Source organism: Hemitrygon akajei, chromosome 16, assembly GCF_048418815.1.
Source record: "Hemitrygon akajei chromosome 16, sHemAka1.3, whole genome shotgun sequence".
NCBI classification, from domain to species: domain Eukaryota; kingdom Metazoa; phylum Chordata; class Chondrichthyes; order Myliobatiformes; family Dasyatidae; genus Hemitrygon; species Hemitrygon akajei.
In genome coordinates this window covers 6,615,163-6,640,675 of record NC_133139.1, presented here as the reverse complement: position 1 = coordinate 6,640,675, position 25,513 = coordinate 6,615,163, and the positions used below count along the sequence as shown (strand labels likewise).

At 38.5% G+C, this 25,513-nt stretch overlaps 1 protein-coding gene across 4 annotated transcripts in view; it reads right to left on the bottom strand.

Annotated features, from left to right (window-relative positions):
- LOC140739717 (protein unc-13 homolog A-like) overlaps positions 1-25,513 on the bottom strand; it is a 287,569-nt gene that overhangs the window by 61,261 nt on the left and 200,795 nt on the right. For all 4 annotated transcript variants that reach the window (XM_073068158.1, XM_073068159.1, XM_073068160.1 and 1 more), the window contains 8 exons: positions 24,016-24,131; positions 20,018-20,181; positions 15,253-15,403; positions 13,535-13,603; positions 10,769-10,858; positions 8,331-8,465; positions 2,617-2,750; positions 594-679 (listed from right to left, as the gene is read on the bottom strand). In XM_073068158.1, coding sequence (XP_072924259.1) covers positions 594-679; positions 2,617-2,750; positions 8,331-8,465; positions 10,769-10,858; positions 13,535-13,603; positions 15,253-15,403; positions 20,018-20,181; positions 24,016-24,131 — 945 coding nt within the window. The remainder of the gene's footprint in view (positions 1-593; positions 680-2,616; positions 2,751-8,330; positions 8,466-10,768; positions 10,859-13,534; positions 13,604-15,252; positions 15,404-20,017; positions 20,182-24,015; positions 24,132-25,513) is intronic.

Genomic DNA, 25,513 nt, shown 5'->3' with positions numbered 1-25,513 from the left:
ACCTACCAACTTGTTTGTCTTCTGACCCATGAGCCACATTGCTTAGCGACCCACCCACTAACTCTAGCTTAATTGCAGGACACAATACAATGACTAATTAGCCTACTAACTGGCATGTCTTTGAACTTTTGGAGGGAATAGGAGCACCCAGAGGAAACCTATGCAATCACAGGGAGAACGTACATACTTACAGACAGTACCAGATCTGAACTCCGAATTCTGACGCCCCGAGCTGTAATAGCATTGTGCTAACCACTACACTACTGTGGCACCCTTTCTGAAGCATTCAACTCCTAATTCAATCTGTGCTGCATATATTACTTTATCCCACTTCAATTAAGACACAATTATAAAGACATGTCTATAAATATATAATTAATGTTAGGAGGCTAATGAATGAAAATCCCTAAGTTAAATATAATATTTAGATTACTGATATACACAAGAAACAAAATTATTTCTCCAAACTATGTGAAAAACAAAATAACATTATGGCTTTGTTGTTGAGTGCAGGTACCATATTTTTCCACAAATGAGTGAATAATTGGCACATTTTCATAATTTGTAAGCAAGAAATACTAAAATAGTACAACCTTCCATTGCATACTTCATGTCCTGGGCAAAAAGGTTCCACATCACTTCTGCACTTATCTTTCCCACATTCAGTTCCTGTGGAAACCTAAAAAGAAAGGAACATACAGCAGACTGAAATGATAAAGTATTACTTTTGTTTTCAATAATGATGAATTCCACAATTAAAAATGAAAATATATATCATGATACATTCATCATAATCTAATTTAGTACAAACATAGTATTACAAAATTTAATCATCACTTCTTATAAGGATTAACCTACAAGAACATAACTGCTAGTAAAGTGAGTTTTTTTAAATCCTAAAATTATTTCTTACTTTCAGTTGCAGACATTAACTTGTGATGGGAATCACCTGAAGTGCTGACCACTCACTGATGCCTCCACTAGATCCCCATCACACAATATGGAAACATAACTGATAAACTATTCCAAAATGTTATGCCTGGCTTTCCTGCTGGACATAATTACTGCTGAATAAGTTGCCCTTCAAGTTACAAGCCATTACATGTTCTAAATATGTATTTATTTAGATATACATCGTGAAACAGGTCCTTCCGGCCCAACAAGCCACAATCAGTAATCCACTGATCTAACCCTAGCCTAATCACAGGACAATTTACAATGACCAATTAACATACTAACTGGTATGTCTTTGGACTGAGGAAACTGGAAAACCCGGAGGAACCTATACGATCATGGAGAGAACATACAAACTCCTTACAGAAGGCACTGGAATTGAATCCGAACTCAGGAACACCCTGAGATCTAATAGTGTCGTGTTAGTCTCTACATTACAGTACCGATATGGAGCAGATTTATCATTACTGGGTTAGAATCCTGGACCACATACCCAATAGCAGTAGGCAACATGTGATACTCCACTATCAACAGTCATTGAGCCATCAACAGTATATCAAAATCCATCAACTCCTTAGCCAACCCTAAACACAGTTTTTAGGAAAATCATATAACATTGTTTTCTCGTCAAGGTATTCGAACCACTTTGAACCTAAGGATGCTTTTCTTTTTATTATTATGGAGACTTTTTGAAGCATTCAACTTCTAACTCAACACATACCTTCCGTTAAACAAATTTCTTCTCCCCCCTTCCTCTATTCTCCACTCTGACCTTTTACCATTTTTCACCTGCCTACCAGTTCCCCCTGGGTCCCCTCCTCCTTCACTTTCTTCTATGGTCCACTCTCCTCTTCCATCAATTTCTTTCTTCTCCAGTCTTTGATCTTTCCCACCCATTTGGCTTCACCTATCACCTTTCAGCTAGCCTCCTTCCCCTCTCCCACCTTTTTATTCTGGCATCTTACCTCTTCCTTCTCAGTCCTGAGGAAGTGTCTCCGCCTGAAACATCAACTATCTATTTATTTTGATAGATACTGCCTGACCTGCTGAGCTCTTCCAGCATTTTGTGTGTGTTGCTCTGTATTTTCCTCGATCCCATTTCCATTAAGACACAATTACAGAGATACTTTTATAAACGTACTACATATAGAGTACTTTTACCTCAAGCACTGTGGCTATTCTAGACTGAGCTCATTTCCCAAATTCTCAACACTGCTTAGAGAGGAGCAATAAATGATAGCCTTACCAATCAGCCCTTTGAAAAACAGGCAACTATGTTTGTTATGAGCATTGTGACAGTTTATTTTTATATATAGGAAGGACAGTATATAATTACATGCTGCTGTTGCCAATAAATAAAATGATGATCATTGAAACAGAGAGGATTTTCTATCATATCTTAAGTTAAATATTGCTACAATGAAATAGAAAAGATATTTAGCCCGGTGTCTTTGGATTAATTCAACAAGACACTAAAGAATCATATATTTTGACTTCTGTTAATTTTTATCATGGCAAATGGGTGACTAGCAAAAACTACAATTTTAGTCTTTAAATGTCTGCAATTAAATGTCTGCCTTAAGATGCGGTATATAATTTAGACATATATTCTACAACACGTCATAAAAGAAAAGTATACAAAAATAGCATACAGATACTTACTGATTGAGGCAGTGTGTGTAAGAATTCTTGTCCTCTTCTATGATAGAAACAATGAGTGTAATGAGTTTGGACCAAAAATCCAAATTCCTGATGCTAGGTCCTTGTTCTTCTGGGGGAATCTCAGCCTTTTTATTCTGAAGAATCAAACAAAATTAGATGGGTACAAAACTGCCTTTATTTTGTAAGTAAATGAGAGATAACCAAGCTAGAGACATTTGTTAAATAAAGCTGTCATTGTGGCAAATATTGAGTTAAAATGCTACTCCTTAACCTTCTACATTTCAATAATGGACAACACCAAAATTTCCATAACTACCCAAACATTAGATTTCTCCTTTCATTCTAGGTATCAAAAGGTGTTGGAATAGAACATCACACTTGCTTTTAATTAATTCTTGTGCTGAAATCTTTACAAAATAATACAAAATAGTCCACTTAAGAAAAATTATTTTGTGAAGATTTCAGCACAAGTGCACTGGTGAAGCCTTGCTTGGAGTACTGAGTGCAATTTTGGGCTCTGTCTTGAAGAAAGGATGTGCTGACAATGGAAACGGTTCAAAGAAGGTTCACGAAAATTATTCTGGGATTGGAAGGCTTATTATATGTGGAACATTTGCTGGCTCTGGGCCTGTACCACTGGAATTCAGAAGAATGAAGGGGATCTTATTGAAACCTATGGAAATGCTGAAAGGCCTCGATACAGTGGATGTGGAGAGGATGTTTCTTATGGTGGGGGAGTCTAGAACCAGAGGACATAGCCTCAGAATAGAGGGATGTCCATTTAGGACAGAGATGAGGAATTTCTTCAGCTACAGAGTGGTGAATCTGTGGAATTCATTGCCCCAGGTGGCTGTCGAAGCCAAGTTATTGGGTATATTTAAGGCAGAGGCTGATAGATACTTGATTAGTCAGGGCATGAGGATTAAGGGGAGAAGGCAGGAGATTTTGGCTAAGCGGGAAATGGATCTGCCATGATGAAATGGCAGAGTAGAATCGATGGACCAAATGGCCTTAATTCTGCATCTATATCTTATGGTTCAAATGCAATACTGTTAACAATGGAGAATGATTATTCATTAGTGTGAATGCATTTGTATATTATATTGCCCACTAATGAGGTCCCACTTCCAGATTCCTGCACTGCAGCAGAAAAGTATATTTATCCTTAATTAAAATGCTTTGTAAACCTCTTAGTAGCAGCAGATATAAATTGAAAGATTAGCACAGGCAAGAAAAAAAAACAAATTATGTTCAGTTTAGTGATACAAGGAGGGTCCTGATAACTAAGAGAAGTGCTGAAAATATGGAATTAAACGAGCAAACATTTTATGTCAATTGTGCAGTGAATTAGTAATTAATAATGAATATTATAATTAACCAATTAAAGTTTAACATTAAAAAGATTTTAGAATTAAAAGGTTTAAGCTGTTAAATATTTACTTTATTCACTATGGCCAATACTACCTGTAGATATTAAGATTAAAAGACAAATAATTTCTTATAATTCATATATTTATTTTCCATTGGCTTTAAGAGTTATACATTGAAAGATTTGCATAACATGGTCTCATGGTCTTAATACAAGATTGCTTTTGAGGTCCTGTCATATAATAAATATAGCTGCATTTATTTTGCCTCAATCACACATTCTCTATGCAAATATAAAACCAAGGCAGGTTTTTATCATATGTCACCAACACGGTTGACAGGTGCTATTGTGATTTTTAGGGTGGAATGATCCTAGTTCTCATTAGAACTCATTCTGGAACAGATTGATACATTGCTCGTTTATCTTTTTTTGTAAGATATTTACTCGTTCATGTACACTCAGACCCTGCTTAACGCTCAGGATGCGTTCCTCGGAGGTGGAGTGCTATGTAAATCAGCATTATGCCGGGTTTTAACTTTATGTAAATAGACATGTGTGCCTGACTGAGAAAAATCAAACTCGAGATATATGATTTATTGTTTTATTTATACACTAATTCATGGAGTAACAAACATGCAAACAGGCCTAATCTGTACATCAGTGGAGCAGCAGCGGAGGGAAACGGGTGGCAGTTACATCTCAGATGGGGGGCCAGACTGTGGATCCACCTCTAACTTTGGCTTCTCCTTCAAGTAGGTATCAAGATTTGACTACCTTTTCTTAGATTGCCTCTCATGAAGCAGTTTTCGGTAGCAGGAAATCATGTCGAGAACACCTCTTTGCCTTATTGCTTTGCTTCCAGTCAGGATCATTATTGATTAACTGGTCCATGATTTGTGTGATCGTGGTGATGCTAGTGCTGAGGAATTTTGTGGTGAGGTTTCTTGCTGGTGTTTCCTCTTCTCCATCCATGTCCTCAGATTCACCCAAGATGCAATGCTCTGCCTATTCTTGAAGCTCTTCATTATTAAGGCTTTCACCATGAGAATGCAGAAACTCTTCAACATCACCATCATTAACATCCTCTAATCCCTCTTCACTGGCCAGTTCAATGATGTTTTGAATGACTGGTTCTGCCTGAAATCCCAGGATGTTGCCATAGCTTCTTCCACACTCTATTCATGCAGTTTGAAGTTACTTCACCCCAGGGTGCTCTGATATTGTCTACAGCTTTCATGATGTTGTACTTTTAGATGTACTACCCTTACTGGAAATTGCAGGCCATTTACCAGACAGTGAAAAAAGTGGAATAAATTGGTGAGAGAACAAGAACATTTACACATGTGGGGGAGTCAGAGTGTGAACTAATACGCAACTGGCTGGGAATGCCTCAGAGCGTATGCAAAACACTCTCATTGGCTGTCTGAATGATTACTGTAATGGCAGCCACCCTAGAGAAGTTTTAAGTGTTGCTTAGAATGAATTTTTGGCATTAAAAAAAATTTCAATAAAGAATTGACTAACTGCATTATAACGAATCTATGCTATGCATAGTAGAGTGTATTTCTGTTAATATATTGTCAATCAAAAAGAAAATTGCTCAAATAGCAAAAGGTTTGAGTTTTGAAGGTTAGCAAAGGCACAAGGTCAAAAAGTGTGTTCAAGAACCATACTGAAGTTTGCATTAAAACTTGGAGACATGGAAAGGACAATTTAATATATAGTGCCAAATAAATAAACCAAACTTTGTGGACTCAGTACAGAATGACTTATTAAAATTCTGTGATCCTGAGCATTTACTTGTTAAAGTATAGAGTAAATAAAACAAACTATTTATCTTAGAGAATGGAAGTGATTAGTTTTTTTGTGTGCAGATATTTCACCTTCCAGAACAATTTGGAGATATTTACAAGAGTGTAGAATACAATGGTCAAGATAAGAATGCCAGTCTCTGAGATACAAAATCTCTTGCTGCGTAAAATCCAATATGGGAGAATGAGGTCTGCTAAGGAAGAGCAGCTCATTAAACTTTTGAATGGAATTAAAGCCAGGGTGTTTATAATCTCTTAGGTTGATGTAAAGGATCCAGCCCAACTATTTCAAATAGCAGGGATGTTCAATCCAGAGTTTTCAGTACTATTTATAACATGATCAAGATGACAAGAAAACAATTTTTCTAATTTGGATTGGTTTGCTTTTTTTCTAATTTTGTAAAAGTGACTAAACTTCACTAGTACTTCAGTTGTAAAGGTGATATACAATATGTGGATTAGTCAGTGAACACAGTACATAATTAATTTACATTAAAATATGTGATGTAAACAAGATGCAACAATAGTATAGATGGTAAAATTTTGAAAGAACAAATTTTGAACTGTGAAATATTAAATGTGGAGAAATTGTAAAGTTGAATTAATGCACCAAATATTTATCGTGTTGGCCAGAAAGAATGACAATCTTCAAATCAGTGAATTCAAATGAATCAAGGACAGTGGAAGCAGTCTTTGTTCTTGCCGTGTGCTTGGGGGATGGAGGCTGCCATTTTGTGAAGACACTCGATTCTCCATTTTGTGAGCTTGACATGCTGGACTTGAGTGAGGCACAGAATCGTTGGAAGAGGTAGAAGCGGTATCTCTCTCTCCTCTCCAACAATAGCTTGAAATATATCATTTCTTACAGCTTTATGCAATAGGAAACCAAGACAGCAAATAGTTTCTGACACTGGATAAAAAGCCTATCAAAGGTATGGAAATTTACTGTATACTGAAGGCACATTTACTCACAAATCACTTTCTACACAAGGTCAAACACTGGCTCACAGTTTCTATTGTCAGAAATAAAACCAGGAATTATGCAAAGCAGAATGTCTTACAATAGTGATACATCCCTGAATTGGAATACAACACCAACAAAACAATTTGTAATGGTCAAACACACTTTATTTATTTATTTAGAGAGCGTGCTGAACTGGCCCTTCTGGCCCAATGAGCTGCACTGCCCAGCAACCCACCTATTTCACCCTAGCCTAATCACAAATCACATGAAATCTTACAATGACCAATTAACCTACTAACCCATATGTCTTTGCACTGTAGGAGGAAACCTGCGCATTCATGGGGAGATTTTACAATCTACTTAGAGACAGCAGTGGAAACACCAAAATGCTGCAAGCTGTAATAGCTTCACAGTAACCGCTATGCTACTATAGTATACTTAATTACACAGGCAAACAGAAAGCCTTCCAATGCCAGGTATTTAATCCCTTTTACATGGAGTCAAGTCTCTTTGAATATGCATCATCACTGCAAATTATATGACAGCTCATGGTCTCAGTTACCTTCTGTGTTACACTGGATTTTGGAGCACATCATAAATGTGAGAGATTTTGCAAGTGCTGGAACTTCACAGGAACCTTTGAACAGTTCATGGTCTCAGCCACTTTGCATGCTACTCTAGATTTCCAGTACCTGCAGAATCTCATGTTTATGATGTGCTCCAAAATTTTGCGCCTCTAATGTGTTGGACTAGACTTGATCTCATATATGCAGGTTCAAAGTTATAAAGGCAGCCTTAAGGGAATTTCATACATCTAAAACTATATCATCTAATTACTTTTAACGGAATAAGGCCACAAGTCACCATGATCATTGAAAGTAGATGCCCAGTGCAGTTAATGAGGAATAATTTTATTAATATGCACAGCCTTTCCTAAATATCTGGGTATTTTGATGAAAATGCTACGGTAAATTAATTTTAATTTCTTTTAAGTGCACTTCTGTTTTAATGTCTCTGCCATGGTTAAAAATATGAGCATGGGCTGAAAGGACGTGCTCGTTTTAGACTAATAAAACTCAATGGCATCATAAACACAAGAGATTCTGCACAAGCCAAGCAGAATTCTTCAGGCCAAGACCCTTCATCAGGACTGGAAAGGAAGGGACAAGAAGCCAGAATAAGAAGATTGTTGGAGGGGAAGGAGCACAAGTTGGCAGGTGAAAGGTGAGACCCCTGGTGGGGGGGAAGATGGGGATGTATGATGAAGCTGGGAAGGTAATAGGTTAAAAAATGCAAAGGGCTGGAGGAGGAGGAATCTAATGGGAGAGGACTGAAGACCATGGAAGAAAGAGAAGAGGAACCAGAGGGAAGTGAGAAGAAAAGAAGCAGTAAGAAAGGGCTGAAGAGGAAGATGTCTAAAGTATCATAAGCTTTGCACATCTAGAAAAGAGAGCAGTAAAAGTAGAAACAAAGGGTGAACTCAAACCAGACAAAAAGCTGCAGAATCTTTATAGCTTGTTTGTTTACTCTGCATCAAACAGTGAAATTTATAAACAGGATATACACTTACTGGATCAGTCTGGTATTCTCGGCTGTACAATTCATGGCAGTTGTTGAAGATATATTCATAAGTGGAATTCAAGCAGGCTTTCACACAATCTTTCACAACCTGACTGGCCCTTGGTGGGCTCTGCAACTCCTGGACCTGCAAGGATGAAATAAGTCTGAATATATTACAATATTTCAACAGTCAATTTAAATACCTTTCAAATAACACTATTAGAGTTAGAAACATTACAGCACATACAGGGCCATTCGGCCCATCTAGTCCATGCCAAATCATTAATCTGCGTAGTCCCATTGACCTGCACCCAGACCTTAGCCCTCCATACTCCTCCCATCTATGTACCTAGCAAAATTACTCTTAAATGGACAAATCAAACCTGCATCCACTGCTTGTGCTGGCTGATTGTTCCACTCCCTCACTACCCTCTGAGTGAAAAAAATCATTAATGATGTATAAGAATCATTATGCAAATCTGAAAGGCATACTCAGCTGGATATTATTTGTTTTAATAAAAGCATTTATTTATACATTGAGCAATAAACATACTGTAATTCATTTCTAATGCATGGATTGTCCGATCTTTTTAATTATATAATCAGGAAATCACAAGGCATGATAATATCCTGGGAAATAGCCACTCATAAAGTGGAGGCTAGTTGCCAATTTTTATTTCATTTTTTTCCTTCCTCAACTTGAATCTGATTCATCCACATTGAGTCAATACATTTATCCTCTTCTTCCAGACATTCACATTGGATCATGTTATTACATAAATTCTTTCTGTATGATACATTTATTTTCCTCTCCAAAGAAATAATGCTTGGTTGGATAATATTTGTGGAAGAATTCACAGGCACAATTATGCAATGAACATCTTAATTTGATATTCATGCCCATCCAGGTACTTTGGTAATAATAAACTGAAGTTTTAAATCTTGTGCAGCATTATTCATTGCCAGTGGAGAGAGATATAACAAATGCTTCCTGTTCCGAGCTCAAAGAAAGTAAATTTATTATCAAGTACATACCGTATATATCACCATATATTACTCTGAGATTCATTTTCTTGCAGGCATTCACAGTAGAACAAAGAAATACTATAGAATCAATGAGAAACTAACATACAAAGACTACCACTTCATATAACCATGCTAATACTAGACTACACAATGGTGTTCTAAAATTGGATATAAATAAAGGGTGGATACTGATGTTATTTTTCAATGTTACACACAGATTTGAGCTTTGCCAGTCAGGAGCTCAAAGTACTCTGTCATCTGAATTTAGATTATGTATGTCTCAGTTTCAGTAACAGACCAAAGGATTCTTGTTTGGTCATCTTCATATAATTTATTTAGAGGTACAGCACGGAACAGGCCCTTCCGGCCAATAAGCCACATCACCCAGCACCCACCTACTTAACCCTAGCCTAATCACAGGACAATTCACAATGACCAATTAACCTACAAACTGGTATATCTTTGGACTGTAGGTGGAAAACAGAGCACCTGAAAGAAACTCCCACTCTATTTACCATACATGCAGTTTATAAAACTGGCAAAAAAAAATTAAGGTGATGTGCCATTCTTCATCATTCAGAGATTTCTTATCATCTTCATTAGTCCATAACAAATAGCATGATTGACCGACGTGGCTGTGGACAGTGTTAACAGATATAATTTCATATTTGACACCAGTGATGTTCCTTGCTATCCTTTCAACAGTGAACAGAATTACCATGTTAGTTTATGTCAACTATAGTAATGTGCAATGCTGGAAGCACTAATAATTGCTAATAAAGTATTTTAATTATGGTAGAAGAGAAAATACCGGACAAAAGCTACTACTGAGGGCAACTGATAATCCAGGTGAAAACTACAATAAAAACACGCCAAAATGTTTTTATTACCAAGTGCAAGAAATGAAATTTTCAAAAACAAAAAACCCTCATTTAAAGTAAGAATGTGGTACTATATTATGAAAACATTTAAAGTGGATTTATAAAAAAGAGATATTTTGTCAGTTACTTGATCACCAGCTGCAAGTAAACACAGTTAAATTTCACAAGTATCCAGTTTCATAGTAATAAATGATTCCTATTAGTTTGCTTGTATTCTAAGAATAGCTCTGTTTTAACAGCTCCTTTTGTAAGTCCTATATTTGTTCGGAATTTCAGTAAGAAATTTGCCTTGTTGATTCAGAACATGGTAAGTTTCAGAAGGTGACATTCCAACAAAAGATTTTTTTAAAACTAGCTCAGAAGATCATTTTGGTTAGGAAGTTGTTTCTGCTTCAGATTTCTTATCTTTGCTCTTGTTAGTCAATCAGCAGAAACTCCAAGATGAGACATTTAATGTTATGAATGCATTTTGGGTGATTTTTCATTAGTTTCAAACTACATCGTCTGCATAATATTCATTAAATGTTATCCGTTAGCCTACCTTCATCCGGAAGAAGGTTATACTTGTTAGGAGATCAACAGTTGACTTCAAATCTTGTAACCTTTCAGGACTGCTTGCTGGAAAGTTATTCTATTTAAAAGCAAGAGAATTAAATTTTCAAAATTACATTAATAAATGCAACAAGAACCAACCACATAAACTTCAGTGACCTTCAAAGATAAAATGCAATATTATGAAATATGTTTTCCATTCTGAATCCATAGGGTAGATACCTATTTTCTGTCATATGTTCATGATGTTCCATTTTATTCCAAAGATAACCAACTTGCCTATTCAGCATGCACTGTTACATTCATACAATGTATGCAACAGAGAATGGTTTTCTACTCCCATACATCTCACAGAAAAAACATGAAAATAGTTTCTCATCTTTGAATTTATTTTGAATCAGCAATTTTTTTATTAAACTTATTTTATTTTAAAAACATTTTGTTCCCTTGAACCCATTCTAATACATGGCACTTACATCAATCATGCATAATTTAGCAATCTTTTAATTAACTTTCCATTTTTGAACTAAGCCCATCCACTCAATAATATTTCACTTCTACCAATCTTGATTGAAGGAGGTGATACTAAATTTTATGGCAATATCACAATCTTATTAGAAATCTTGTTTCTATGATGATAACATATTTCTTACTAATGGACTATGGTTCAGTAAGTAGATTCAGTCATAGCACTAAAAAATCTGAAGTATTTATAGAAAACCTCTGGTACAGAGAAATAGGATAGATTATATAGCACGACAAGAAATTGATTTCTGCTGTGTCCCTCTGTAAACAGCAAAACTGAGGAGGTTTAAAATAAAATCAACTACAGATTATTTATAATAGACATCCATCCCTTTCCAAATCAGTTTTAACACTGATTGATGAAATCAGTTACCACCAACAATTTGCAGTTCTTTGTTTCTCATGATTCAACAGCATAACCAATGGCCTTTACTGGAGCCACTTGAGGCAATCAACAAGCGAGGGAAAACTGGAATGAATGGGAGTTCTCTCAGCTCTACAGCACTACTACAAGCTTCTAATAATGGCACTGCACTGCTGCAGTAGTCTCTCTATTCTTATAATAGCCCCATCCATTTCACGCTAGAAGTCAAAATGGTCACTGACCCAAATTATAGAGACCCAGGCTGCCAAATACATTTAACTTTATGACTGTATATCACATTGTTTATTTCAAGTTTAGTTTTTGAAGAACTACGAAGTCAAAGTACTAACGAGAAAATCTGCAGATGCTGGAAATCCAGAGCAACATACACAAAATGCTGGAGAAAATCAGTAGGTTGGGCAGCATCTATGGAAATGAATAAACAGTTGACCTTTCAGCCTTCTTTGGGATTGGAAAGGAAAGGGGAAGATGCCAGAATAGAAAGGTAGGTGGGGGGGTAGGAGAAGGAGGGCAATTCAGAAGGTGATAGGTGAAGCCAAGTAGGTGGGGGAGGGGGGATAAAGTAAGAGGTTGGGAAATGATAGGTGGAAGAGGCTGGAGAAAGAGTCTAATAGGTGAGGAGAGTGGACCATAGGAGAAAGAGAAGGAGGGGTACCAGATGGAGGTGACAGGCAGGTGAGGAGAAAAGGTGACCCCCACACACAAAATGCTGGAGGAAGTCAGTAGCCCAGGCAGCATCTATGGAGAAGAGTAAACAGTTCACATTTCGAGCTGACCATGTGTGTTGCTTGGATTTCCAGCATCTGCAGATTTTCTCATGTTCATACAAGAAGTAAGCGGCCAGGTTGGAGAATAGAAGAAGATTGAAGGTGGAAGTAAAAAGAAAACTAGAAAGAGAAATCGATGTTCATGCCATCAGGTTGGAGACTACCCAGACAGAATATGAGGTGTAGCTTATCCACTCTGAGAGTGGCCTCATCGTGGCAGAAGATGCACTGACATGTCAGGATGGGAATGGGAATCAGAATTAAAATGGTTGGCCACAGGGAAATTCCACTTTTGGTGGATGAAGCGAAGGTGCTCAACAAAGTGGTCCCCAATGTAAATTCCAATGTACAGGAAGCTGCATCAGGAGCACCAAATACAATAGACAACCCAAACAGATTTGCAGGTGAAGTGTTGCATCACTTGGAAGGACTGTCTAGGGCCCTGAATGGAGGAGAGGGAGGTGGTGAATGAGCAGGTGTAGCATTTCTGTCACTCTCAAAGATGTGTGCCAGGAGGGATAAAATACTTCTTGTTGTTAGTTTGATGTTACTGATTTAAAGAAAGTGAAGTCTGCCAATAGGTCATTTCATTAATGATGATCAGGAAGATGAGCCAAGGAGGGTTGGGAAGGAAGGAAGGTTTATATTAACTTTGCACACTGGTTGTACAAACTATTGTAAGTCCAGTGATAGGTGTGAAGCCATTAGGTGCAAAATGCAAGCATGCCAATTTGCTCAACACTTGAAACATCTGAGCTTGTAGTAATGAATACTACACCAACAAAAGTCCAACATGCAAATAGTTAGCTCATTTTGCCAGAATGCCAGAATTGAGATCATTTGCTCATTTCTCCTTTGTAATTACATTTTCCTTTATTATAGCCCACAAAGCATTTGTTTGAATCCACATTTTTTTTAAATTTAGATGATTCAAAACTGACTCTGACTTAAAAAAAATACTCCTGTAGTTTTATACCATATGAACTGAAATCAAATCAGGACATTAATTCACACTTATATTTACAATATAACTTTCTACTGATTCAAAGAGAAGACACAACTTTATGCAAAAGCTTACCCTATACATTGATAGATCAATGCGAAGGGAATTATGCAGTTGGTCCAAGAGCTTTACAAACCTCTCTTTCTGCAAAAAATGACAACAAATTTAACTGTTTTGAAGCACAAGGACAGATAGCATGTCAATCACTAGAAAAGCATTTGTAAAACTTCATCCTCAACTCATTGTCAATTCCATTTAATTCTGCAATATTAGTCATGAATATAAGAATCATAATATTTACATAAGGCTGTCACACCACCATAATAGTGCCAAAAATTTTAGCATTTTCTCTTAAATTTGTCACACCTGAGAGTACAGGGAACTACTTACTCACTGCCCATTATGCCACTGGCGCTTAGGGCAGCAATGAATGTCCTCCATCTCTGGCCATGTTCAGGGCTTCCTTCATCATGTCAGTCGCTTCATCTTGGTTTTCACTACTGTGAAAGTCCCATCTGGAGTCTCAGGAATACCATCACAGTCATATGCAGAAGGATTCTTCTTTGCTGATTCCATACAACTTTGTTTTACCAGTCAGGGTTGTTAGCCCTGAGCTGAACCCATGAACCTGAAGGACCAGTGGACCACTCTTAGTCTGACCTCTACTATTTGACCGGTTTGGCATGGGTGACCCAACCAAAAACCAACACATAAAGCCATGAATGACAAGGTTATTAATAATAGCCAAATATTAGTCATTATTTTCTACAACAGTATTCTTCCAGAAATATTTCAACATATACTATTTATTATATATTTTAGAATTTTTAAAATTTGACTTTTCCATCTCAACCACAATGAAACCAGGAACATTTATTTCACGTTAGAATAAAATCACAGAAGTCTTAGTTTACGTTAAGGGATTCCTAAAAGATAACATACTTTATCATAATGTTACTTGGCACTAACACTCCAAAGAGCAACTCACTTAACAACTTTCTGAACAAAAATGAATTAGCCAGAACAAAGTTTTCCATTACTGCACCACATTATGCTCATCATTGGCAGTAAATCATCGAGAGAAAGCCACTTTTAAAGCACATTTATACAGATTGTCCAAATTTATAAATAAAAATAATGCACAGCTATATAAAATTTTACATCAAATGGAGAAAAACCTTCACTCAGATGATTGTACTCTAGGTATCCCAAATGGTTGTGGATGTGGCAGTTGTTCGGTATCTTGGGCAGAAAAATGTACTGGAGATGCAGACTCAGTCATTATCTCATCGGGAATGTAATTTTTAATAACCGAGGCGAGAGACAGGCTTTTATTAGCTGGAAGAGAGCACTATCAGCAGCAAGAGACCTTCACACAACATCATGGAGACTGAGGGAGGAGGGGTCGCCTTTATACAGGGGTCTGTGGGAGGAGCCACAGGAGCAGTCAGCGGGGGGGGGGGGGGGGGGGGGCATGTCCAGACAGGTATAGGTAGTTCACCACAACCACGCTACGTATAACTGCAACGCTTTAGTGAAAATGTGTGGTATTTTGTGCAGTTGTGGGACTGTGATCAGAGCAACATCTAGCTTTTTTTCTTATAGCTTTCCTATAAGTGAATTAACGGAAGATACAAGTTCCTGTTAAAAACTATTTATCCTTGAACACATTCTGTTTTGCTTTACTACACTATTAATTAAGGCTTTCATTTTTTCTTAATTTATGTTCAAATGTTATGGATTTAACTACTATAGAGAATCTACAAAAAAATGGGAACAATTTATGTACATACCCCAAAATTGGAGGCTGAAAATCGATCAGAGGCGGAAACATTTGTAGAGGCAGTGGTATGTGCATAGTATGCATTAATATTTGCCAAAAGAGTGCTCATTACTGCAGGTACACCTGGGCACATATACTTTGAAGATAGGCAGGCAAAATGTCTACAAAAGGACACAGATACAACTGTTAGCAGCATTTCCCTTTAACTTGTTTTATTTAAGTCAACTTCACAGTGGAGTAATATACAGCCAACAGTAATTTAACCAACAAATACGTAAGTTAACTAAAAACAGTGCTGAACATCTGAAATAAATATGGAACATAATCAGGATATTAAAAAGTGCTGTGAAAGGAGAAATCATGCTTTTAAGTCAATAAATCTTTAACATAGTGAGTAAATAAGTGCTTGCAGGGACCCAGACACACCCTTGCAGCAAAGCATTGATTCATCTCAACTTATTTATTTATTGAGATATAGCACAGAATAAGCACTTCTGGCCCTTCAAGCTGCACTGCCCAGCAACTCCTGATTTTAATGATGGGACAGCTTACATTGACCAATTAACCTACTAACCATTACGGCTTTGGACTGTGGGAGGAAACTGGAGCACCCAAAGAAGATCCACACATTTCACAGGGTGGATGAATAAACTCCATACAGATGACATTGGATTTGAACTCCAAACTCTGACCCCCCGAGCTTTAACAACATTATAGTAACTACTATGATACCGTGGTGCCTCCTTTCAATTGGTGTATTGCCTTTGGCACTCAAAATATGGTCTGCTCTGCACTGAAGAAATCAAATGCAATTCAGGTAACTGCTTTGCAAAACACTTCTGTTTAACCTGCAAGATGATCTTACACTTGCAGTTACCTGTCAATTTAATTCTCAATCTCACTTGCCCTTCTCTGCAACATAAATCACACTTGCATTTTATTTAAAAAAAACAGTTCTGGAGTATTGATTTCTTTCTCCCCCTCAACAAGTTTTGTCCAGTCTTCTGTACATCTCGAACATTACTTCAAAATAAATGAGCTATATAGTTGATCTAAAACATCCAATTTATGCAGCATCTGTATTAAAATACACTCAGTTGGGTCTACAATAAGTGCTTCTATATTTAAGACTGTAAGACATAGGAGTAGAATTAGGCCACTCAACCCATCAAATCTGCTCCACCATTCCATTATGACCAATTTATTATCCCCTCTCAACCCCATTCTCCTGCCTTCTCTCTATTATCTTTGACACCCTTATGAATCAAGAACCTGTCATTCTCTGATTTAAATATACCCAAATAACTTGGCCTTCACAGCAGTTTGTGGTAATGAATTCCATAGATTTGCCACTCTCTGGCTAAAGAAATTCCTCCTTATCTGTTCTAAAGAAATGTCCTTGTATTCTGACACTGTGCCCTCTGGTCCTAGACTGTCTCACTATAAGAAATATCCTCTCCATGTCAGTCTATCTAGGCCTTTCAATATTTGATAGGTTTCAATGCGATCTCCCCTCATTCTTCTAAACTCCAGTGAGTGCAGACCTAGAGTCAAAAATTCCTCATTGCTCTTGGTTGGAGGTAAACCTATGTACCCTAGTTGTACTTGAGCACGCAATGTGTTACCACTGAATAAGGCAAATATTCAGTTGTGTTTCCTGTTACCCCAGAATATTCCAAACTGTCCTCTATGGTCTCTGTCATTCTCACTCACACCTGCCATCACAATAAGGATAATGACTAATTGGGCAAGAACCACAGTGACTTGCTCATGACTCTCCCTGAGTACTAGCTTCAAAACAACATAGTAGAGTTCAGATGCCAGGGAAGGTTACAATTAAAAGTACAAATTAAATATTAAACAAGTTTAAGTAATGGAGTGTTGAGATGCTATGATGTGAAGCCATGGTATCTGAAGACTCATGTTCTTTAAAGCTTTTGGTACATTGCCCTTCATAAATCAAAGCATTGAGTACAGCAGATGAGAGGTTGTGTTGAAGTTGTATAAGATGATGGTGAATTGGAGTATCATGTGCACTTTTGGTCACCTACCTAGAGGAAAGATGTAAATAAGGTTGAAGGGGTACAGTGAAAACTTACAAGGATGTTGCTGGGTCTTGACGACCTGAGTTATAAAAGGAAAGATTAAATAGGCTAGGACTGTATTCTTTAGAAAGTAGAAGATTGAGAGGAGATTTGATAGAAGTATACAAAATTATGAGAGCTATAGATAGAGTAAATGCAAGCAAGCTTTCTCCACTAAGGTTGGGTGGGACTACAACTAGAGATCATGGGTTAAGGGTGAAAGGTAAAAAGTTTAAGGGGAACATAAGGGGAAACTTCTTCACGCAGAGGGTCATAAGAGTGTGGAATGAGCTGCAAGAACAAGTAGTGCACGTGAGCTTGATTTCAATGTTTAAGCTAAGTTTTATAGGTACATAGATTGTAGGGGTATGGAGGGCTACGGTCCCAGTGCAGGACGATGGGAGTAGGCCTGTTTCTATGCTGTACTTTTCTATGACTCTGTTAGCTGTGTGGCAAAAAAGTAAACCACTCTATGACCAATGATAGTCATATCCTTGCCAGCCATAGAAGTGATGTTGCAAATTACCAACATTTTTACCACAGGACCTATATTGAATCTAATGTTTTCTATAATACTGACATGAAGTACCAAGATTTTAAAAAAGGTAAAATAATACTTGAAAAAATTTCAAGTGCTTTCAGATCTAGTATCAAGTAACATTTGTGAAAATGACGCAAACACGAGGAAATCTGCAGATGCTGGAAATTCAAGCAACACACACAAAATGCTGCTGGAACACAGCAGGCCAAGCAGCATCTATAGGAAGAAGTACATTCAACGTTTTGGGCCAAGGCCCTTCGTCAAGACTAACTGAAAGAAGAGATAATAAGAGATTTGAGAGTGGGAGGGGGAGATCTGAAATGATAGAAGACAGGAGGGGGAGGGATGAAGCTAAAAGCTTGACAGTTGATTGGCAAAAGGGATACACAGCTGGAGAAGGGAAAGGATCATGGGACGGGAGGCCTAGGGAGAAAGAAAGGGGGGGAGCACCAGAGGGAGATAGAGAGCAGGGAAGGTGTGACTGAGACGGGCAAAGAGAGAGAAAAAAAGATAAAAGGAAAAAAGGGGGAAGAGAGGAATAATAAATAAATAAATAGGGGATGGGGTAAGAAGGGGAGGGGGCATTAATGGAAGTTAGAGAAATCAATGTTCATGCCATCAGGTTGGAGGCTACCCAGACGGAATATAAGGTGTTGTTCCCCCAAATTGAGTGTGGCTTCATCCTGACAGTAGAGGAGGCCATGGATAGGCCTATCAGAATGGGAATGGGACGTGGAATTAAAATGTGTGGCTACTGGGAGATCCTGCTTTCTCTGGCAGACAGAGTGTAGGTGTTCAGCGAAATGGTCTCCCAGTTTGCGTTGGGTCTCACCAATATACAGAAGGCCACACCAGGAGCACCGGATCACACCAGCTGACTCACAGGTGAAGTGTTGCATCACCTGGAAGGACTGTCTGGGGCTCTGAATAGTGGTGAGGGAGGAAGTGTAAGGGCAGGTGTAGCACTTGTTCCACTTACAATGATAAGTGCTGGGAGGGAGATCGTTGGGAAGGGATGGGGGGACAAATAGACAAGAGAGTTGTGTATAGAGCGATCCCTGCAGAAAGCAGAAAGGGGGGGGGGGGAGGAAAAGATGTGCTTGGTAGTGGGATCCCGTTGGAGGTGGTGGAAATTACAGAGAATTATATGTTGGACCCTGAGGCCGGTGGGGTGGTAGGTGAGGACAAGGGGAACCCTCTCCCTAGTGGGGTGGCAGGAGGATGGGGTGAGAACAGATGTGCAGGGAAATGGGAGAGATGCATTTGAGAGCAGAGTTGATGGTGGAGGAAGGGAAGCCCCTTTCTTTAAAAAAGGAAGACATCTCCTTCGTCCTGGAATGAAAAGCCTCATCCTGAGAGCAGATGCAGCAGAGATGGAGGAATTCTGAGAATGGGATGGTACAGGGTGGGAAGAGGAATAGTCCAGGTAGCTGCGAGAGTTTGTAGGCTTATAGTAGATATCAGTAGATAAGCCGTCTCCAGAGACAGAAACAGAAAGATCAAGAAAGGGGAGGGAGGTGTCAGAAATGGACCAGGTAAATTTGAGGGCAGGGTGAAAGTTAGGGGCAAAGTTAATGAAGTCAACGAGCTCAGCATGCGTGCAGGAAGCAGCGCCAATGCAGTTGTCTATGTAGCGAAGGAGAAGTAGGGGATGGATACCTGTATAGGTTTGGAACCTGGACTGTTTCACAAAGCCAACAAAAAGACAGGCTTAGCTGGGACCCATACGGGTGCCCATGGCTGCACCTTTGGTTTGGAGGAAGTGGGAGGAGCCAAAGGAGAAACTATTAAGTGTAAGGATTAATCCCGCTAGACGGAGGAGAGTGGTGGTAGAGGGGAACTGGTTAGCTTTGAGATCTTCCTGGTGAGGGATGGAGGTATATAGGGACTGGACATCCATGGTGAAAATAAGGTGGTGGGGGCCAGGGAATTTAAAATCATTGCAAAAATTCAAAGCATGAGAAGTGTCACGAACATAGGTGGGAAGGGATTGAACAAGGGGGGGATAAACCAATGTTGAGGTAAACAGAAATTAGTTCCGTGGGGCAGGAGCAAGCTAAGACAATGGGTCAATGTGAAAATTACATCATGTTTTACATACTTAGGGTATTCTAGGATTCATATTCAATTCATAGAGCGATATTACTTACGTCATAGCCTGATAAATGGATTCTACACCAAATCGCATTGCAAATTCATCGACAATCTCTTGTGCAGTTTCATCAAAATAAACTTTCCAAGCATCATCTCCTTTGGCATCTGGGATTTTCACAACTCCATTGTTTTGTATATCCGTCAGGAAATGAAATAGATTCTAATTCATAAGTACACAAAATCAGAACTCTTTGCAAATAAACTATAAACTTTTGCTAAAATTAATGACAAAACTAAATCTGTAACATAGGAACAGATTGCATATGCATACTTCAAGCAGCTACAAAACAGGACAAGGTATTTGCAGCAGAACATGAGAAAACAAGCTCTATTTGTTGCTTCCAATCTGTGCAACACTGCAGCATTTTAATGGAATACAAATGCAGCCTAATGATGAGTTACAGTTCTAAAATACTAATTCTGATTTCACCTGTCTGTACGCTGACTGGCTAGATGAGAATTAGCAATATTTTCTGCCTTTATATAAATGTAATGTTACATTCACTAATCTGACAATAGTGTTGTCATATAATGGCTGGGATGTTGTTTGTACTCTTTGGAGAAAATATCTCAAAAATAAAAGGCACTATTAAACAAAATGCAGAACTTTTAGCATAAGAAAATGGAGGATCGAGTTTTCCAGGAAAAGACAAGTTTTAACTGTTACGCCTGTGCCCCAACTCTGAGGGGCCGAAGGGTATGAAGTAGCCCCCTCCTTTTTGAGAATCGCAAGATCGCTATTAATTCAGGTCAGCAGACCCAGGAAATGAGAGAGAGAGAGACGCAGAATCCACAAGGGGTTTGGAATGTCCTGGCCCCTCAGTGATACAAAGCCACGGGAAACGGCCATTGTCTCTTGGAGACGGAATTGTGTATTGAGTACTGTACTATTTATTTGAAGTCCTCAGGGAATGACCAAAAGTGGGCTGGTTGAGGGGTGGCATCATTCCAACCTGATTGACATCTGAGACCCCGTGAGTAAGGATAAAAGAAGGTCTGGGGAACAACCCCTTTAGACGCACCAGGAGAAACACTAGAAATCCCGTGACAGCGTTTAATAGCGACAGCCGGTGGAAAGCCCACGTGTCCTTTCCCGTTGCCCGGGATTGAGGCCTTACCACGGAAGACGGCTTAGCTAAAGAAGAGATCACCACCGACGAGATTTCGAAGGATCGACATCATAAAAAGGAAAACGGGCAAGTTCTAAAAAAAATCGTCTCTCTCTCCAACCAAAAGCTGCAGCCTGAATGAACTTGAGTGACTTTTATATTTCCATCGGACAATACATTATCCCCTAGACAACGATAGAGCTATTTCTTATTGATTATTATTATACCCGCGCTTTTAGATTTAGTATTGACGACGTATATTATCTGTATGTTTGCATTGATGTTATTTTTGTGTATTTTTATCAATAAATACTGTTAAAAATAGTACCATCAAACTTCAACGGACCTCTCTATCTTTGCTGGTAAGTGACCCAGTTACAGGGTACGTAACATAACGTTTAAGTCTGAATGACCTAAAGCACTTCAGTCAGCTAATATTAATTACAACATGACATTAAGAAACTTAGATGATTGTACAAGTAGAGAACAAACTAAGTAATATATAAGCATACCACTAAATCCATGAATTAAGTTACATATTTAGAATCATTCCTCAAGTACCAGTACTTTCCCAAATGAAAATAGGCCTCAGGTTTTATGGTTATTCTGTAATTCAACCATTATAATTTCAACAGGTAATAACTAATTACAAATAAATACTAATGTAGAATTATTTAACCATAAATTTTTCCATTTCATATCAGTTTCTTAAAAAATACAGACATATGAATAACCTCAATTCAACAAAGACTGTTAAAGGTTATTGACATTCTGCAAATACTGCAGAACTATGAAACTGAGACACCTCATTCTCCCTTATTAAGGAGGGGGAGAGAGAGCCTGTGGTATGTCGGGTTACCGAGTAGTCTTTGGGGTATTGCAATTCTGTGTCTTTGTGCTGATGCTTTACTGCATGCTTGAATGCTCAGTGGTGGGTGCCGATGCTTTCTTTTGCTGGTAGGGAAGGGAGGGATTATTCTGTGCTGCTGCTTATGCGTGGGAGGGGGAGCTGGTTTGGGTTCTAACATTTAAGTATCATTCATTCTTTGGGGGCACTCCTCTGTTTTTGTGGATGGTTGCGAAGAAAAAGTAATTCAGGATGTATATTGTATACATTTCTCTGACTTTAAATGTACCTTTGAAACCTTTGAACTTCCAAATGAAAAGATGCTACCCATTTTCATGTATATTTATTCAGTGGTATTCTGTATATCCACAGCAAATACACAAGAGGAGAAACACTAAAGCCATTAAATCTGAATTTTCATTTCACTGCACCATTGACAGACACTTGCAAGACTTGTATGAGGAAATGTAGGGTTGGGAGTCAGCGGTGTGTGACAGTAGGAGTGATTATGTCAGGTCAATTTTCAAAAATATCTGAAACTGGAACTGAATCTAAGTTGAGCCCACACTTCGCTGGTTACAGAGGAGGTAATCAATTTTCATGCAAAGTAATTATTTAAACATTAAAACAGAAACATCTAATCAGAAACCCGCGATCATTCGTTATTGAATTGATTTGAATTGAATTGACTTTATTTCTTAAATCCTTCATATTCATGAGTAAAAATCTTTACATCTCTCTAAATGTGCAATGTGCAATTTATAGTAAATAGTATCTACAACAGGATAGTCAATATAACATAGAAATACAGTTGTGTCAGCATGAGTTAAGCAGTCTGATGACCTGGTGGAAGAAGTTGTCCCAGAGCCTGTTGGTCTGGCTTTTATGCTGTGGTGCCGTTTGCCAGAAGGTAGCAGTTGGAACAGTTTGTGGTTGGGGTGACTCCAGTCCCCAATGACACACCTGTCTTTGTAAATGTCCCAAATTGTGTGAAGTTCACATCTACAGATGCACTGGGCTGTCTGCACCACTCTCTGCAGAGTCCTGCGATTGAGGGAAGTACAGTTCCCTAACAGGCAGTGATGCAGCCAGTCAGGATGCTCTCAATTGTGCCCCTGTTTCCTGTTCACCAGCTTCTCCCAAATTATCAGTGGACCGAGTTGTTTTCACTTGACTTCCTCCACACCACACCCCACCCCAGGCCAGTATCTGGTCAGCAACCAGCAAATAGGACTGCCCTGCCCAAAACCATCAAAATCATATTCCTCATGTCTATAAACACAATTCTCACTCATTCCCAATGATCACACTCACTTCTTCCTTCTTGTTCTCCTAGTCATCCACCTTATGTAGCATCTCCCCATTCAAGCAGACTGCCCATGTCAGAAAACATCGTAGACGATTGTCTAAGTGCCTCATGTCTCATCGAAGAGGCACTTGCAAACCCCCCCCCCCCCCAGTGAGACTTTTAGGAAAGCAGTCCACAATGTTTTCTGACCACAACAGTCATGGTAGTGGATTCTTCATGGGGGGAAATGCATATACAGTACAGACCAAAAGGCTGAACCACCCTAGCTCTATGGAGAGTGAGTTTGTAAATCTGGTGGGAGCAATGGATGTTGGGAATGGCAAGGAAGGAGCACTATGGGATAGGAGGCAGAGCAGTACCAGGAGTGGGGGGAGGGGGTTGCTGTGGGTGCAGACACACCCAGCCCTAAGGCACCAGGCCAGGTCATTTGATTCCAAACAATTGGTTTATTAAACATTACAGAATGTCTGGTGCTTCTTGCTCCCTCCCCTCTCCCTTCCCCCAACCATGATTCCCCCTCTCCCTGCCCCTTTCCCACTCTCAGACCCATATCAGAATCAGGTTTATCACCACTCACATTCATGAAATTTATTTTTTATTGCAGCAGCAGTACAGTGTAATACATAAAATTACTAGAGTACTTTGCTAAAGTCTTAGGCACCCTCGTGCTATATGCTGTACTTTTGTACGGTACTGTACCCACGTAAGTATCACTGCATAATAGATTACCTCATGTAGACATGTATACTGTACATGGTAGGGGGCTACTTTCTCTTCTCCTTTTATCTCCACACTAATATGTAACCGGATGGCACCCGATACTGCAGATTTGTCAGTTCGTTTATCTGAATGGAAAATTATTATCAGAGAAAAAAAGTTAAACATTATGTGAAATTCTAGTTTACATATTATCTTTATGAAAGATATACATGAAAAAAATCATTTCAGAAAATATAGCTTCCAACTAAACTTTCAGAATTTATTATTACATTTTGAAAAACAATCACAGGACTAACACTGTCTATCCATATCAACAGATTTTCATAATATAACTTACTCTATTTATCTGGAGAATTGATTTTATTTTTTATTGTCTTTGTACTTTGGCACATCCATTGTCTTATATTTGCATTCTTGAATGTACTTTGCAATGAAGTTACTTTAAAAAAATACAATGGATTCTGGTTAATTGGGGCATTGCTTAATCAGGGCAATTGTTTATTTGGGGACAACTCTTAAAGAACTAAAAACCAAATCATGAAAATAGCCAGGATTTCTTTTGTTTATCAGGTACACTGCCACTTAATTGGGACAGAAGACTGTTGCTGATCTAGCATTAGTCGCATACACTTGCACAGCCATTAGAAACTACATCACGCTTAGAGCGATCAGTTTTTAAATACTGTTCGTTTCATGTGTTAGGGTTCAAAAACAAGTGATTTTTGTCACTGACAGTTGGAGAAAAATAAGCAGTAAGACAATTCGGAACTGTTTCTTCAGATTTGCGTATTACTCAAAACTTGAAGCCAATTTGGTCCCCTTCGGTTTGAAATAAGTTCACTAATAACATCTTTGTTAAAATTAAGTGGAAAATAAGAACTTAATTAATGCATTGTTGTTTAGAAAAAGCTACATTTTGGTCACCATTAGTTTATATATTTTTATTTTATTTAGCCCTCCAAATAGCTAAAGAGCCGAGAGGTAATGTTGCAGCTATATAGGACCCTGGTCAGACCCCACTTGGAGTACTGTGCTCAATTCTGGTCACCTCACTACAGGAAGGATGTGAAAACTATGGAAAGGATGCAGAGATTTACAAGGATGTTGCCTGGATTGGGGAGCATGCCTTATGAGAATAGGTTGAGTGAACTCGGCCTTTTTTCCTTGGAGCGGTGAAGGTTGAGAGGTGACCTGATAGAGGTGTATAAGACGATGAGAGGGACTGATCGTGTGGATAGTCAGAGGATTTTTCCCAGGGCAGAAATGGTGAACACAATGGCTGTAGGTTTTCTATGTTTCCATGAATATATCATCTAGCAACCCCACAACCCTGATTAACCCTCACCTAATCATGGGACGATTTACACCAACCAATTAACCTACCCAGTTGGTCTTTGGAGTATGGGAGGAAACCAGAGCACCTTTTCACAACCTATAGAGTCATTTTCAAGGACTCTTAGTCTCATGGTCTCGATATTTATTGAAAATTTATTTATTATTATATTTG